This window comes from Babylonia areolata, chromosome 19 (assembly GCF_041734735.1).
Source record: "Babylonia areolata isolate BAREFJ2019XMU chromosome 19, ASM4173473v1, whole genome shotgun sequence".
Taxonomy (NCBI): Eukaryota; Metazoa; Mollusca; class Gastropoda; order Neogastropoda; family Buccinidae; genus Babylonia; species Babylonia areolata.
Genome location: NC_134894.1, coordinates 11281493 through 11297631, shown reverse-complemented (window position 1 = coordinate 11297631; position 16139 = coordinate 11281493). Strand labels below are relative to the sequence as shown.

General features: G+C 44.0%; 1 protein-coding gene across 1 annotated transcript in view; it reads left to right on the top strand.

Moving 5' to 3' along the window:
* The window catches only part of LOC143293448 (QRFP-like peptide receptor), a 135555-nt gene extending 120630 nt beyond the window's left edge, over window positions 1-14925 (top strand). The window contains exons 2-5 of the mRNA XM_076604312.1: window positions 1094-1267; window positions 3553-3743; window positions 10707-10867; window positions 12828-14925. Coding sequence (XP_076460427.1) covers window positions 1094-1267; window positions 3553-3743; window positions 10707-10867; window positions 12828-13110 — 809 coding nt within the window. The 3' untranslated portion in view covers window positions 13111-14925. The remainder of the gene's footprint in view (window positions 1-1093; window positions 1268-3552; window positions 3744-10706; window positions 10868-12827) is intronic.
* The last annotated feature ends 1214 nt before the right edge of the window (window positions 14926-16139 follow it).

Here is a 16139-nt window from a genome sequence, read left to right as displayed (position 1 = left end):
TGTCTTTCTCACAAAATAATAACCAGCTTTAACATTATCTTAAATAATGCCTTGTATTTTTTCAATTATTGAAACTTTGATACAATAACATACTGAGTTCTACAAGACATGTTTCATGAATCCAATGTATTTCCACATTCTGAAATCAGGTTGTCTATTTCATGGCCTGCGGTTTGGCTTAATGATCGATCGTTTCCATTCACGAACTCAGAAACAATTATTATGGATCGCATGAATCATGCCTAGATATAAGTCACTTGTCTGGTGATTGGCGATCTTCGTTCTTACCATCCTATCGTCAAAAAATGTAATTTTCCTTAACATTAACTAAATAGATTTTACCTTGTTTAGAGACACTTCTTTGGTATAGTCGCCGCTGTGGTTGCAACTGATGCAAGGCAGAGCGTTAAGTTTCCTAGTAAATTAAATTACCCGGATTAAACAGACAAAAAACCAAGGCCGTGACCTTAAGACACTTCCGGCCCCGGACAGATGTTTCGTCTACTCTTGGTATAGGTTTCCAAATAATTGTTTAAAAGTTTCTATAGCCATCTCTATATTATTTTGTTTAAAAGTTTCTATAGCCATCTATATATTATTTTCTAACACATTGTAACAGTCCACAAAAATGAAATAAAATACATGTAAATACATTCTTTTCGGACTGGTTACACTTTTTTTTCTCGAGTAAACTGACATTCTTTTAAGGAGTGTATGATTTGTGTTTCAGGCAGACTGATTCAGACACTTAACGATCTTTTATTCAGATTAAGGCCAAAGCCCCTTACTGAAGGGGGTCATACAAGAAACTAAACTTATATGAAACATAAGAGACTTCGAATCGTTATGTTGTAAATGTTGAGTATTGTATTAGCTACTATTGGTTGATTTGTGATGTTGGTTTATCGTGTCAAGACATTTTCTTTATTAATTTTCTTGTATGACCACCTTCAGTAAGGGGCTTTGGCCTTAATTTGAATAACAGATCGTTGAGTGTCTGTGTGGAGATGATAATCTGGTTTATAACCGGGTTTCTTTTTCTTTTCTTTATTTTTTATTGTCTTATTTTCGTTTTCTTTTTTTTCTGAATCAGGCAAGCTGACCATCTTCCTGGAGAACATGGTTTGCATGGCCTCCATCCTCATCATCCTGTGTGTCAGCTTTGAGCGGTACTACGCGGTTTGCTACCCCCTGCAAAAATACTCCACGGACAGCCGCTCCAAGGTGGTCATTCTAATGATTCTGATGTGGGTGGTGGCGGCTGCTGGTACGTACGTACTTTCTACGTCGTGTGTTGTGTGTGTGTGTGTGTGTGTGTGTGTGTGTGTGTGTGTGTGTGTGTGTGTGTGTGTGTGTGTGTGTGTGTGCGCGCGCGCGTGTGCGAATAAAAGGATGTGGGGATGGGGAAGAGCGTGAGGAGTGGGGATGGCTGCGGTCATTAGTTAAGCGTGATGGTATGGAGGGGGCGGGATGTGTCTAGCCATCTGTTGGATGCGTGGGAGGGTGTTATGTGGGTCTTGGGTAGACAAATGTGAGGCGGGTGTGTGTGTGTGTGTGTGTGTGTGTGTGTGTGTGTGTGTGTGTGTGTGTGTGTGTGTGTGTGTGTGTGTGTGTGTGTGTGAGGGCGTTCGCGCGCGTATCTCCACCATCATTTCCACCAGCAACAGTCAATCAGTTTACTTAATCAGTCTGCCACAACGTCGACATCAAGCAAAAAGCATGACAGAAAAAAAAGTGTTTTTCCATGATCCACGTGACAAAATTCACTTAATGTAACGAGCGTCCCTCATGACTAGAAGTGCTTTCTTGCAGGTGCATGTCAGTTTGTTTTACAATGAAAATCCACAGCTATATAGATCATAAACCACCCAATGACTGCGAATACTTTCTCTGTCTCTGGACCTTGCAATTGGAATGAACTTCCTCTTTCGCTTCGTCAGGTCTCCGCACTCAGCTCTTTTCATGTCTGGCCTTAAAACCCACCTCTTCCCAAATTTGCCTCCCTAACCTGCTTTTTCCTTGTCTTCAGGTTCTCCAGTTTTAGAGTTATACATGCGTGTGAATGACTGGTGCGAAAGCGCTTTGATTTGTCTCTGGACAAGATCCAGCGCTATATAAATAGCAATATTATAATTATTAATATTATTACTATTACTATTATTATTATTATTATTAAATACTTGGCTGAAACATCAAATTTCAGACGTATTTTTTCAAGCCGTTCATGACACACGTGTGCCTGAAACAGCCGTTAGTGTGTTCTGTGAGAGGTCAGCGGTAGACTTAGTGCGGCCTGCATAATTTGACCTCTTGAATGCCATTGTACGTATCACGTACGAATAATAGTGACAACACTGCTGACGTCATCATCAGAAGAAGGGAAATAATTCTAGAAGGCTGAAAATGTACACAGTTTATCTAGAGTGGTGTATCTCTTTTTCTTTTTCTCAGTTTTAGTCTCATTGTTCTGGATATTGTTTCATGAGCTGAAAACCACTTTCTACTGTTTTTTTCCCCGTTAATTGAAATCATCTCTCATTATTTTTAACATTTTAAGATAATACACCCGCTTCTATTAAGTAGTAGTTCTGATTGCGAACCCTGTATAAATGCAATAACAATACCAAAAGTAGAATTATTACAACAGCCATCTCTTTTGCCGAAATAAACCGGACGACAAAATCTACCTCAGCCATCGCCGCCGCCTCCGCCACAGCCACCACCACCACAACAACAATAACATTAATTTTTGTACCAAGGGTAAACACCACCACCACCACCACCACAACAACAAGCACAACAATAACATTTATACTAAGGGTATCCCAGAAAACGGAGTGTGGCTGCCTACATGGCGGGGTAAAAACGGTCATACAAGTAAAAGCCCATTCGTGTACATACGAGTGAACGTGGGGGTTTCAGCCCACGAACGAGGAGGAAGAAGTACTGAGGGTAAACACCACCACAACAACAACCATGACGACCACCAACAGAATTAATATTTGTACCTAGAGTAATCTTGGACAGACTAATTATCATCTGCCTAAACAGAAAACCCTCCCCCATTCCACAGGCAACTCTCTGTTGCCTGCCTTTGCTTACACAAGCGGCGTTCTAGGGTAAACACCACCACCACAACCACCAGTGAAAACAACATTTGTACCAAGAGCAATCTTGCACTTCTTGAATAATAGAATTGTCTACCTATAACTCTCCTCCGTTCCTCAGGCAACTCTCTGTTGCCTGCCATTGCTTACACGAATAGAGTTCTAGGGTAAACACCCCCACAACCAACAACAAAAACAACATTTGTACCTAGAGTAACCTTGCAGACTAATAACCATCTACCTATACACAATACCCTCATCCAATCCACCGGTAACTCTCCGTGGCTTGCCATCGCTAACACGAGCAGCGTTCGAGTGTATAAACACCACCACCACTACCACCACCACCAACAACAACCAACAACAAAAACAACATTTATACCCAGAGTAATCTTCCACTTATTGACTAATGATTATCTACCTTTACCTCTCCTCCAATCCACAGGCAACTCTCCGCTGCTCGCCATCGCTTACACGAGCAGCGTTCTACACTACGTGGATCAGCAGAACGTGACAATCTGCACGAATCCTGTGGACGAGGAGTGGAAGTACGGCTACATCATCGCCCGTTTCATCGCCGTTTTCGTCATCCCCTTCTGCCTGCTCGTCTTCCTCTACTCCCGCATCATCGTGAAGGTGAGTGTGATGAGTGCAACGGTGTGTGAGGATAGGACTGTGTGTGTGTGCGCGCGCGCGTGCTCACGCAACTCTAAACACAATTAGATAAGCTCATGCAGGTGTATGTGCGTGCGTGCGTGCATGTGAGAGAAAGAAAGAGAGAGAGAGGGTGTGTATATATATATATATGTGTGTGTGTGTGTGTGTGTGTGCGTGTGAGTGAGCTTGCGCGCGCGCGCGTGCGTGTGTGTGTGTGTGTAAGTGTGTGTCCATACGTGTATCCGTGCGTGCTTGCTTGCGAGTGTGTGTGTGTGTGTGCGCAAGCTCGCGAGTGTGTATATATGTGTGTGGTCGTATCTGCCTCTGTGTCTGTGTGTCTGTACGTGTTCACCCCAATGTGCTTGTGCGTTTCAAGCTCCCTGACTGTCAGTCAGTCTGATAATGTCGTGGGTGAACGTGCTTTTGCGCGCGTGTGTTTGTGTGCGCCAGTCTGTTTATGGTGTACGCCTATTTTCCTGTCGTAATGCCCTGATTAAAAGATCAAAGTTTGCAGAGATATCAGTTACTTGGGGAGACGTGCCTGCCAGTGATGAAAGCGACAAGTTTAAATGAGATTTTTAATGTATGAAAATGATGGGAAAGAGACCGGATTGTGACAGTGTTTATTATAAAAAAAAAGAATAGAAAAAGATGGGTTTTTGGAGAAAATGATAAAGGATGAGGGGGTGGGGGGGGGGTGGGGGGTAGTAAAAGAAGAAAGAGGGAAGAGAGAGAGAGAGGGAGAGAGAGAGAGAGTCAGAAAGACAGATAGATAGACACATAGACAGCCCGACAGAAGGACAGTAAGAGATATGCAAACAGACTGAGACAGAGATAGACAAACAGGCAGACAGACAGACAGAGAGAGAAGAGAAGAAAAAGAAAGAGAGGGGGAGAGAGAGAGAGAGAGAGGGAGAGAAAGAGAGAGAGAGCGACAGATAGAGGGGGGAGACAGAGACATAAACAGAGACAGAGACAGAAAGACATACAGAAAGAGAGATGCAAACAGACTGAGACAGAAACAGACAAACAGGCAGACAGAGAGAGAGAGAGAGAGAGAGAGGGAAGAGAAAGAGAGAGAGAAGACAGGGAGAGAAAGAGAGAGAGATAGAGGGGGGAGACAGAGACATACATAGAGACAGAAAGACATACAGAAAGAGAGATGCAAACAGACTGAGACAGAGATACACAAACAGGCACAGAGAGAGAGAGAGAGAGAGAGAGAGAGAGAGAGAGAGAGACAGATAGATGGGGGAAGACAGAAACATAAACAGAGACAGAGACAGAAAGACATATAGTGGAGAGAGAGAGAGAGAGAGAGAGAGAGAGAGAGAGAGAGAGAGAGTGTGTGTGTGAGAGAGAGAGAGAGAGAAAGAGAGAGAGATACTAATCAGCACCCCCTCCCCACTTCCCCCTCCCCAGGAAGGTGAACCACACGGCTGCTCACGTTTTACACCGGTACTTGATCCCCTGAAATTACAGGGGTCAGCCACACGGCTGATAACTGTCTTTTTTAGGGAGATGTGGGGTCATCATGACCCAGACCTTTCCATCAGTGAAAAAAAGAAGAAAAAGAGAGAAAAAGCCGGCGACTATCAGTATGGTGATTGTGGTACTCTACCCTCCTCACACACACTCACATACACATGCACGCACGCGTGCACACACACACACACACACACACACACACACACACACACACACACACACACACACACACACACACACACACACACACACACACACACACACACACACACACACACACACACACGTACACACAACAAATGAATGGGAGATTTGAAAAAGAAAAGTCACTTCCCGTGAAACGCGCGAAAACACACACACACACACACACACACACACACACACAACGAGAAAATGAGAGATAAAAAAATAAAGTTCACTTTCCGTGCACGTGCTAACACACACACACACACACACGCACACACACACACACACACATACACACGCACGCACACACACACACACGCACACACACACTTCTGTCCGCCACTTTCCACCCCAAAGCTACCAATCTACATGACTAGATCATTAATATATACATATCTTCCCCTGCTTCGGATCATCTCAGCACTCTTCAGCACAGTCATTTGAATCTTGCCAATGCATTTGTTATGAGTGAAATCTTGTCATGAAAAGTCGTTCAGAACAACACATATGACTGTAAGATCTTACTTTACCCCCTTCTGTCAACATTGGTTGAAGCCTAAATCATTTAGAACAGCATGTATATATGAAACGTCCCCTTCGCCCATCTTTTAAGGGATGCTAGGATTCTCACATTTTTGTCTTTGAAGACAGTGCCGTCGGGGAATATTTCGATTTGTATTTTATTTTGCTGTGAGAACTTTGTCAACCAGAACTTAGCTAGCCAGGATAATAAAACCCGACAACAACAACAACAATGACAGACGACGATATTCTGGTACTTTGAATTACTTTCATTTCTGATTTTGAACAACTTGTCTGAAACGTTAGCTGAGTTCAATAAACGAGTAGAAATAATATGAGGTTGATAAGAAAACTTTCTAAAAGAGAACAAAATTTAATAGATACATGCAAAGCAATGGGTTCGAATCGGATAGTGTACGTGCTTGCACCATTCCTGCGTTTTAATTCAAAATGCTGAACTTCTCAGTTAAGTCATGTTTTGGTGCATGGTATTTTCTAGGTCTATTCGTTATATTGTAATATCATCAGTTTGAAAACACATTGCTAAAGCTCCTCTTGCTCAGGTCCCTTCAACATGCAGTTTTGAAGTACAGTCCAGCACCAAACTTCTTTCTCATGCACATTATCGTCTAGATCCTTACCAGTCAGCAAATAAAAGTCTTTAGAGCTCATAGTCTAAAGATCGACACATTACTGCTTTAATACCATGTATACATGTTCAGGAAATTGGACTCTTTCATTCGCATTTTGTTTGAAGACTTTTCGACCTCTTTGAGAGCAATACAACTTCGTCTCACAGTCCCAAACTTTTTAATCTGAATGTCAAGCCAAAACCTAACCTCTGGCTTTAGTGGATTCTTGTCAGTGGAGACCCAAGTCTGTTTCTTTTCAGCAGGTTCTATCAGATTCCTGTATAACTTCCACTGATACTCCTCCAATACGTAGGTTCTCTGGGTTGTGTCTTTCAGCTGTCTCTCAATACGAACAACGGGTAGGCACTATCCGGAGATCAAATATTCAGACGACGCTGCCCCTCTACCATCGTTTCCAATCTGACACTGACTGGAGGAAGATCAACATGTAGGTAATTTAATCAGGCTGACACGGATAAGGAAACGTTGTTTGATTTTCTAAGGAAAAGAAAAATCTTCTTCCTCTCCTCACTAAAGAATTGCTTACTGGTTTCCAAAAAAAAAAGAAAGAAAGACAGAAAGAAAAGAAGGAATGAAAAAAGAAAACAAAAACAAAAACAAAACAAACAAACACAAAAAAACCTAAGTGGCTTACTACATAAATCAGCAAACAAAATAGGACCGAGGAAGCTTCTCAAAAATCGAAAGAAAGAAGAGGACCCCCCCCCCCCAAAAAAAAAAAAAAAAAACAAAGAAAAAAACGTTGCATAATTGATCACGAATCTGACAAGGAACGAAAGGAAAACAAACAAATAAACAAAAACAACCCTTCTACACACACACACACACACACACACACACACACACACACACACACACACACACACACACACACACGCACTCACGCACGCACGCACACACACACACACACACACACACACACACACACACACACACACACACACACACACATGAATGAATGAAAAGCGTAATGAATAACAATGAGTAAACGAATGAATAAACGATTCATTTTATCAACGAAAACAAACAAAAATAAACGAAGAAATGAATAAATGAAAAGCCCGACAGATAAACAAATGCCTAAATAAACGAATGAATAAATGAATTATTCTTTTCTTTAAAATAGACGAAAACAAACCGAACCACAGTCCCAACCCTTTGAGAACCATCAATAAATAAATAAATAAACAAATGAATATAATTATAAATAAGTAAACAAATAGACAAATAAACAAATGCATCAAGCAATAAACAGATAAACAATCACAAAAAATTAACTCTTCCCTCCTGTGAGAACCCTCCCGCGCCTCAAGCCTCCCCTGCCACGAACTCTAACACAGACCCTGCCTGCCAGTCTGACTGCGTTCTTAACCCTCTGCCCCCTGAATCCCCCAATATGGCCCCCAGACGGGCGCAATAGCTGAGTGGTTAAAGCGTTGGACTGTCAATCTGAGGGTCCCGGGTTCGAATCACGGTGACGGCGCCTGGTGGGTAAAGGGTGGAGATTTTTATTTACGATCTCCCAGGTCAACATATGTGCAGACCTGCTAGTGCCTGAACCCCCTTCGTGTGTATATGCAAGCAGAAGATCAAATACGCACGTTTAAGATCCTGTAATCCATGTCAGCGTTCGGTGGGTTATGGAAACAAGAACATACCCAGCATGCACACCCCCGAAAACGGAGTATGGCTGCCTACATGGCGGGGTAAAAACGGTCATACATGTAAAAGCCCACTCGTGTGCATACGAGTGAACGCAGAAGAAGAAGAAGGCCCCCAGAGAGTGCCCTATTCAATCCCTGATCCGCCCAGTAAAGCCCGCTTAACACATTTTTCATTTACCTTTACTTTCGCTTTTAGCAGTCCCATGATGCACCGAGAGCGGAAGTACATTTGTTACTTCCTTCCACTGCCGCTATTTTCATGCTTGAAGCTTGTGGATCGGTTGGGAAGTTCCTGAGCTATGAAGTTTTAAAGTTGATTTTGTTTTCGGACACTAATGACCTGGAATGACTGATCAGACATGCTGGCCTTCAAACACGGGTACCTGTTATTGTAAGTTTTTTTTTTTTTTTTTTTTTGTTTTTGTTGCTGAGTATTTAGAGAATGAAAATCCAAAAAAATATAAAAAAACAAAATAAAAAAACAAAAAACAAAAACAAACAAACAAACAAACAAACAACAACAACAACAAAAAACCAGCAACGGAAAAACCAAAAAAACAACAAACAAACAAACAAACAAAAATCAAAAACAAAACCAAAAACAAACAAACAAAAAAACCACAAAAAAACCAAACAAAAACGAACAAACAAACGAACAAACAAACAAAAAAACAAACAAACAAAAAAACGAGCACACACACTCAACAGATAACTCAATAAAAGTCAGTTTTTATGATTTTGATGCATGCACAGCTTGAGACTTTTTTTCCAGAACAGGTTGGTTTTAAAAAAAATCATTTTTCATAAATAAAGAATTCCCAATTTACTTATGCGTAAAACTATGACGCTTTCTGTACATAATGAGCTGTCTTCTGCAACAAATAGATAGCCATATTTTAGATGATTTGTTTTTTTGTTTGGTACGTGAGAGTTCAGTGAGGAGATGCTTCCCTTCAACGCAGGATTTAGAAGTTATCTTGGAATTTTTCTGTCAGGGGGCAGAGGGTTACACAAAGACAACCTTGCCAAGTTCGTTCGTTCATTCATTCATTCATTCATTCATTCATTCATTCATTGACTCACTGACTCACTGTGCCAGGTGGTGGTGGACACGATGCAGAGCCAATCATTCATTCATTCATTCATTCATTCATTCAATTCATTCATCCATTCATTTACTCACTGTCCCAGGTGGCGGTGGACACGATGCAGAGCCATTCATTCATTCATTCACTCATTCAATTCATTCATCCATTCATTTACTCACTGTCCCAGGTGGCGGTGGACACGATGCAGGACCATTCATTCAATCGCTCCTTTGTTCCCTCGTTCATTCATTCACTTCATTCAATCATTCAATTCACTCACTCACTCACTCCTCACTCACCCACTCACTCCCTCACTCACTCCTCCCTCACCCACTCACTCACTCCCTCCCTCACCCACTCACTCACTCACTCACTCACTCACTCACTCCTCACTCCACCCACTCACTCCCACTCACTCACTCCTCACTCACTCCTCACTCACCCACTCACTCACTCACTCACCTCACTCACTCCCACTCACTCACCCCTCACTCCCTCACTCACTCCTCACTCACCTCACTCACTCCCACCACTCACTCCTCACTCACCCCACCTCACTCACTCATCCTCACTCACACTCACTCACTCACCCACTCCCTCCCTCCATTCACTCCTCACTCACCACTCACTCACTCACTCACTCCTCATCACCATCACTCCTCCACTCCCTCACTCCTCACTCCCTCCTCACTCACATTCACTCACCCCACTCACTCACTCACTCACCTCACCCACTCACTCCCTCACTCACTCCTCACTCACCCACTCACTCCCTCAACTCCCTCACTCACTCCCCTCACTCACCTCACTCACTCATCCCTCACTCACTCCCTCACTCCCCCGCTCCTCCACTCACCCACTCCCTCCCTCATCCTCCTCCCTCCCTCACTCACTCAAACCCTACTCCCTCCCTCATCCTCCCTCCCCAATTCACTCACTCACCTCACTCACTCACTAATTCACACTCACTCACTCCCTAAAACTCCATCACTCACTCCCACACCCACTCCCTCACTTCCACTCCCTCACACACTCACTCCCTTCATTTCACTCACTCCCTCCCTTACCCACTCACTCACTCCTCACTCACCCAATCACTCCTCCCCCCCTCTTCCCTCAAACCCTCACTCCCTCACACACTTCCCCCCTCCCTAAACTCACTCACTCACTCATTTCAAACATTCATAAAAACTCCCTAACCTCACTCACTCACACTCCCTCCCTCCCTCACTCACTCACTTCTCACTCACTCACTCCTCCCTCCCTCCCTCACTCACTCACTCCCTCACTCACTCCCTCACTCACTCACTCACCCACTCACTCACTCCCTCACTGCCCCAGGTGGCGGTGGACACGATGCAGAGCCGCCAGATGACGGACAGGGCCCGGGCCCAGGCCAGCAAGTCCCGCCAGCAGCTGGTGGTCATGCTGGTCGCCCTCATCGTCCTCTTCTTCGTCTGCCTCCTGCCCTTCCGCATCATGGCCCTCTACAACATCCACAGGTAGGTGTGTGTGGGCGTGGATGTGTGTGTGTGTGTGTGTGTGTGTGTGTGTGTGTGTGTGTGTGTGTGTGTTGGCATTGTGATGGGGGGTGGGGGATGACGAATTTTCTTTGTTGACCTTGTGCGTGTAATGTGAAGGGGCAAGGCCCTATTTTTTGTTCCTGTTGTTGTTCTTAGTGCTGGTTTTGGTTTTTGCTGCTACTCCGGCTGCTGTTTTAAATATTTTTTTTTCTGCGACTGGTGCTGCTATTAGTACTACTACTGCTCTGCCGTTGCCGCTACTAGTACTACTACTACTACTGCTGCTGCTGCTGCTGCTGCTAATTTTTCTAATACTCCTCCTTTTGCTGCTGATGCTGATGCTGCCACCAGTATCCACCACTGCTGCCACGACTACTACTGCTGCTACTGCTGCTTCGGTTTCTAAAACTTATCCTACTGTTGTTGTTGCTGCTGCTAATAATAATGTACTTACCTATTTATTTAGTTTAGTATCTTATTTTATTTCGTTTTTTCCTCTCAAAGCCTGATTGAGCGCTTTGGCTTACGATGCTGGTCAGGCAGCTGCTTAGCAGATATGGCGTAGCGTGTTTGGATTTGTCCGAACGCAGTGACGGCTCCTTGACTAACTGAACTGAACTGAACTGAACTTCTTCTTCTTCCTCGTTCGCCTCCCGTTAGATGAGCAGCCCGGTGTCCTCGATGAAGGCTGCAGTCCGTCGCAGCTCCTCCAGGGTGCCGTACAGCTTGGTTTGAACTGAACTAATACCAATACAACTTGTGCTACTACCACTTCGACGACGACTGCTACTACTACTGCTACTACTACTAGGTTTTTATTGCTTCTTGTGCTGCTGCTGCACTATTGCTGCTGCTACTATAACTACTACTGCTACTGCTGCTGTTATTGTTACTAATAGTACAGCTACCGCTGCTGTTACAATTACTACTATTGCTGCTTCAGCTTTTTCTTTCTGTGCTCTTGCTTGATACCATAGCTGCCGCTTCTAGGTAGAGAAGACACTCATCTCCTGCTGTCCCCCCTCCCCCCTCTTCCTCCTTTTGTCACTGTAACACTCTTCCCACCCTCCAGTCCTACGGCATCTTCTATCCCTGTCTTTGTCGATGATGGTTATTAGTGTCTCTGAACATGATGGCAGTGATAATGATGGTGTTGATGGTGGTGTTGGTGGTGGTATTTTGATGAATTAGTGGGTACGGATGATGATGTCGATGACGAATGACTGACTGATGCTCTATCTCTGTGTGTCTGTGTCCTCGTCGCCCCCCCACCCCCCCACCCGCGCTCTCCTCTCCTCCCCCCCCCCACACACACACACACACATCACCCTGTCACGGAGGTGACCCTCATTGATGAAGAGATACACCACATTTTGGACATGCATATTTTAGTAAGTTTCAGCCCATGGCTACTGAAACAAAGCAATAACAAAAACATACCCCAAAGCGATAATTACAAAAAGTGACGAAACTATAAAAAGGGGTCAATAACTTTAATGGAAGCGCAAAACAGTAAACGTTCAGGCAGACTCCAATTCGCGGAAATTAATCGAGGGAAAAACCTACCCTCGGTCTATGTGGAACCTGTTTCGATAAGTATATATGATAGCCAGTCGTGTCCGACCATGACCATCAGAACAGCAGAGGATGTAACTGCTGTCCCCACTATCTGGGCCAAAATTCGATTACAGTGGAGAGTGTCTTGCCCAAGTTACATCCCCACTCTCTCGGCCAAGAGGGTTTTGTGATAGTCGGCGTTGGGATGGCTCCCAAAGGCTAATTGCACCCCCTCCCCTCCCAAGGCTGCAGCACTGAGAGCCAGTGCAATTCAGCTTCTTAGTTTGAGAGTCATAGTCCTTCACAAAAGACTAAGCTTTAAATGATTCTCCTGTAATTGACTGTCTGTTACAATAATCTGAATATGATTTACTTCCCACAGCGCGTCTCAGCCCCAGGACCTGGAGCTCTACCTGAACGTCATGAACGTGGTCCGACTCCTCATCTACGTCAACAGCGCGGGCAACCCCATCATCTATAGCCTGGTGTCCACCAAGTTCCGCAGGGCCTTCGCCAGGGTGCTGTACCGCCTGGGGGTCTGCAAGCCATCCTTCCAGTCCCCGGGCACCAACTCTGAGGAGAACGGGACCCTGAGGAGGACCATGGTCAGCCACTACTCCTCCATGCGGCGGGACCTGGATGACGGGCCGGTGGACGCCGTATGACTAGAGCTGAAGAACCAGGTCTTCTCCGGGGCTGAGGACGATCTGGAGACCGTGCCCACGCCTGTGTGAGGTGGGGAGGGGGGGGGAGAGAGTCCCTTCCTTCTCTCCCTGTCCCTGTCCCGGACGACGCTGTTTTTTTGTGTGTGAGGTCGCCATCACGATCAAACTGGTGTTCTGCTGACCGAAGGAATTGCGATCATTTGGGGTGTATGCGTGACCCGAGCTGAGGAAAGAAATCTTTTTTCAGAAGTTGAGGATGACAGTGGTGACGGTGCCCCTTCCCCCTTCTCCCCTCAGCCCCCTCCTTCCCCCCACACCCCTCCCCCATGTGACTGGCTGTCCTGCTCTCTTGATCGGATGACTCTTTCCTTCCGTGAAAAGAAAACTGTACCGTTGACCGAATGAATTATGGTCATATATACTTCTGTGTCCATCACTGAACACCGAATTTTAGGCTTGGAAATTCTATTATAATGCTATCTTCCAAAACAAGCGACAATAAAAAGGAATCACTGGAACGCCAGTGAAAGACAGTAATCATCACAAAAACAAAGACTGGAGAAGAAATCGTGTTGTTGCTGTCTGTCAAAAGCAAAGAGCTCTTGTGTAATCAACAGGCTAGAGCTTGGCTTGTTCGAGTCTGTATTGGAGATAGTGATCACACCATGGAATGAATGCCAATTAAAATCATCATTTCAAACCAACATTTCGCACATTTATATAGACATGGTCTTCAACGGCAAAGGACTGACTGTTCCTACTCTGGTGCAAACAAGAAGCTGACTTGTTTCTATATGGGAAATCCGCAGTGATGTGTTTCCAAATGCACGCATACATTGTGCATTGTCAAATTTGTGGAACTATGGATGCTTTAGTTTCCGATGAAAATCCTGACACCTTCTTGCCCTTGTTTACGGCATCTGCCTGTGGGTACATATAACAAGTGCACGCTGACAGCAGAGCTGGATATGAAAACCGGCCACGGGGCTTCTCGGAGATCTTGCACACAGATTTCGTCACCCACATTGTCAGCGAATGCGAGGCTCAGTGAAGAACTGATAACTGAAAGGAAGGAGCATTCACTGGTGTGGTCTGTGCCACAGTCAAGCGGACTGCCCAATACTTACTCTGAAAGTGTACTGTTCCATTCTAGGCTGCAGGACAACAAGGAACTTTTCTCCATCATGGGAAAATAGAAAAATAATATTAATATTCTGACTTCAGCCGGCGGGATATGGCAAGGACATGCCTGGTTACGGAGCTCTTCCTCCTCTCGCCTGTGATGGAAAGCTGATGGCAAAGGCCAAAGACCTCTTCCGCAGTTACAAAATCACGCGTGATTTGTTTCAGGTGTTTTGTCTTCGGTTAAACGTGCATGAAGATGCTAGAAGTTCATGCCTTTAGTGGTGGTGACTGTATGGTGACTGTACCGTTATAGCTGTAGATCGTAAGGGGGATTTAGTGACGGTGAATGAGTAAACGGTGGTTGAATACTCACTGGTATGAACTGAGTAACACCTTGTTAGAATAGCCCCGAACTGGCTGGCCAGCTTCGAAATTCTCTGACATGGACGGAAATAGTGGATGTAAATATTTTCTCATTCTTTCCATTTTTCTTTCCAGATTTTCAGCGAGCCTCTTGCTACACATTCAGAATTTCAACTGAAGGAACGCTTAAAAAATCCTGCTTACTTGTCGGGGTGTTCCAAAAAACTGACTGGCTGTTGATCGGCCAATCTGTTAACAACTATTACATCAATATTGAACTATCGATTGTGATTAAAGCCCAGCTCTCTTTCAGATAACTGTATAGAAAAAAAGTGATGGCTGTGGTCAGATAATCGGTGATCTGATTTATATATATATATATATATATATATATATATATATATACTGTGTGGTCATATTTAATTTTGTCTTTTGTGGATCCGCTGTGTGGGAACATGACATCCAATGTTCAGTGGTGGAAAAAACAGAGATGAAAGCTCAGTATTTTTCAGTGGCCTGCTGTTGACCTGTTGCTTGGCTCTATAGCTATTGGCAGGTAACTTGGCTGGCTTGTGAGTTTTTCTGTGGAATATGAACTACGATCAGATCTATGTTGTATTTCATATTATGAGACCGTTTTTCCTGCTGCATATATATATATATATATATATATATATATATATATGTGTGTGTGTGTGTGTGTGTGTGTGTGTGTGTGTAATATTATATACAGAGAAAGAGAGCGCTAACGCAGAGCAGAGTCCACAGAAAAAAATAACCGTGGCAGATAGGTGTGAATCTCAAGAATCCTTCACAAATTGTGACGCTGACTGTTACAAATCCACTGCTACCTTTCTATGTATTTTCTTCTTTTTATGTCCATGTAATTTAGCAAATCTGTAATTTAGCAAACCCTCGACCATGGTATTTGTATTTTATTCTAGTTTGTTCTCAACGAATACAGTGTTTTGGAGGGGGTCTCCCCCCATGGTGAGCGTGATGCGCCTTTCGCTGATGCAGTCCGTTGGGACACGACACACTGACTGGAAAGGTTTTTGTGTTGTTGCTTTTCACTTGAGGAGACAGTTTACGATGGGATGTTTGGTCTTATTTGCAATGTTCATCAAAAAAGCATTACTGTATTTGTTTGTTTGTGGAGTATTGTCAAACGACAGGTGCTTTTTTTGCTTTTCATTTCTTTCTTTCTTTCTTTTTCTTTGGTGTTTTGTTGTTGTTGTTTTTCTAAGAACTGGCTGGGAAACTCTGTCACTGCATGGCAGACTGGGGGAGAGAAGAAAAGAAGAAGACGATGATGATAGCAATATGAGTTGCTTAAATCAAGTGTATCCTGGTTAATGTCATTTCATCGTTGAACTGTCGATGTTTTTGATTGTTGTTTTTTTCACGTTCTTTATCAGTTGTTCCTCATGTTCAACCAGTGACTTCCCTTTCACGAAGTCCTTCACGTAATTTCCTTTAACTGTATGTACCTAGAATTCATTCCTGATATTCATATTTTATTCCATCCTCCATCTACCGTT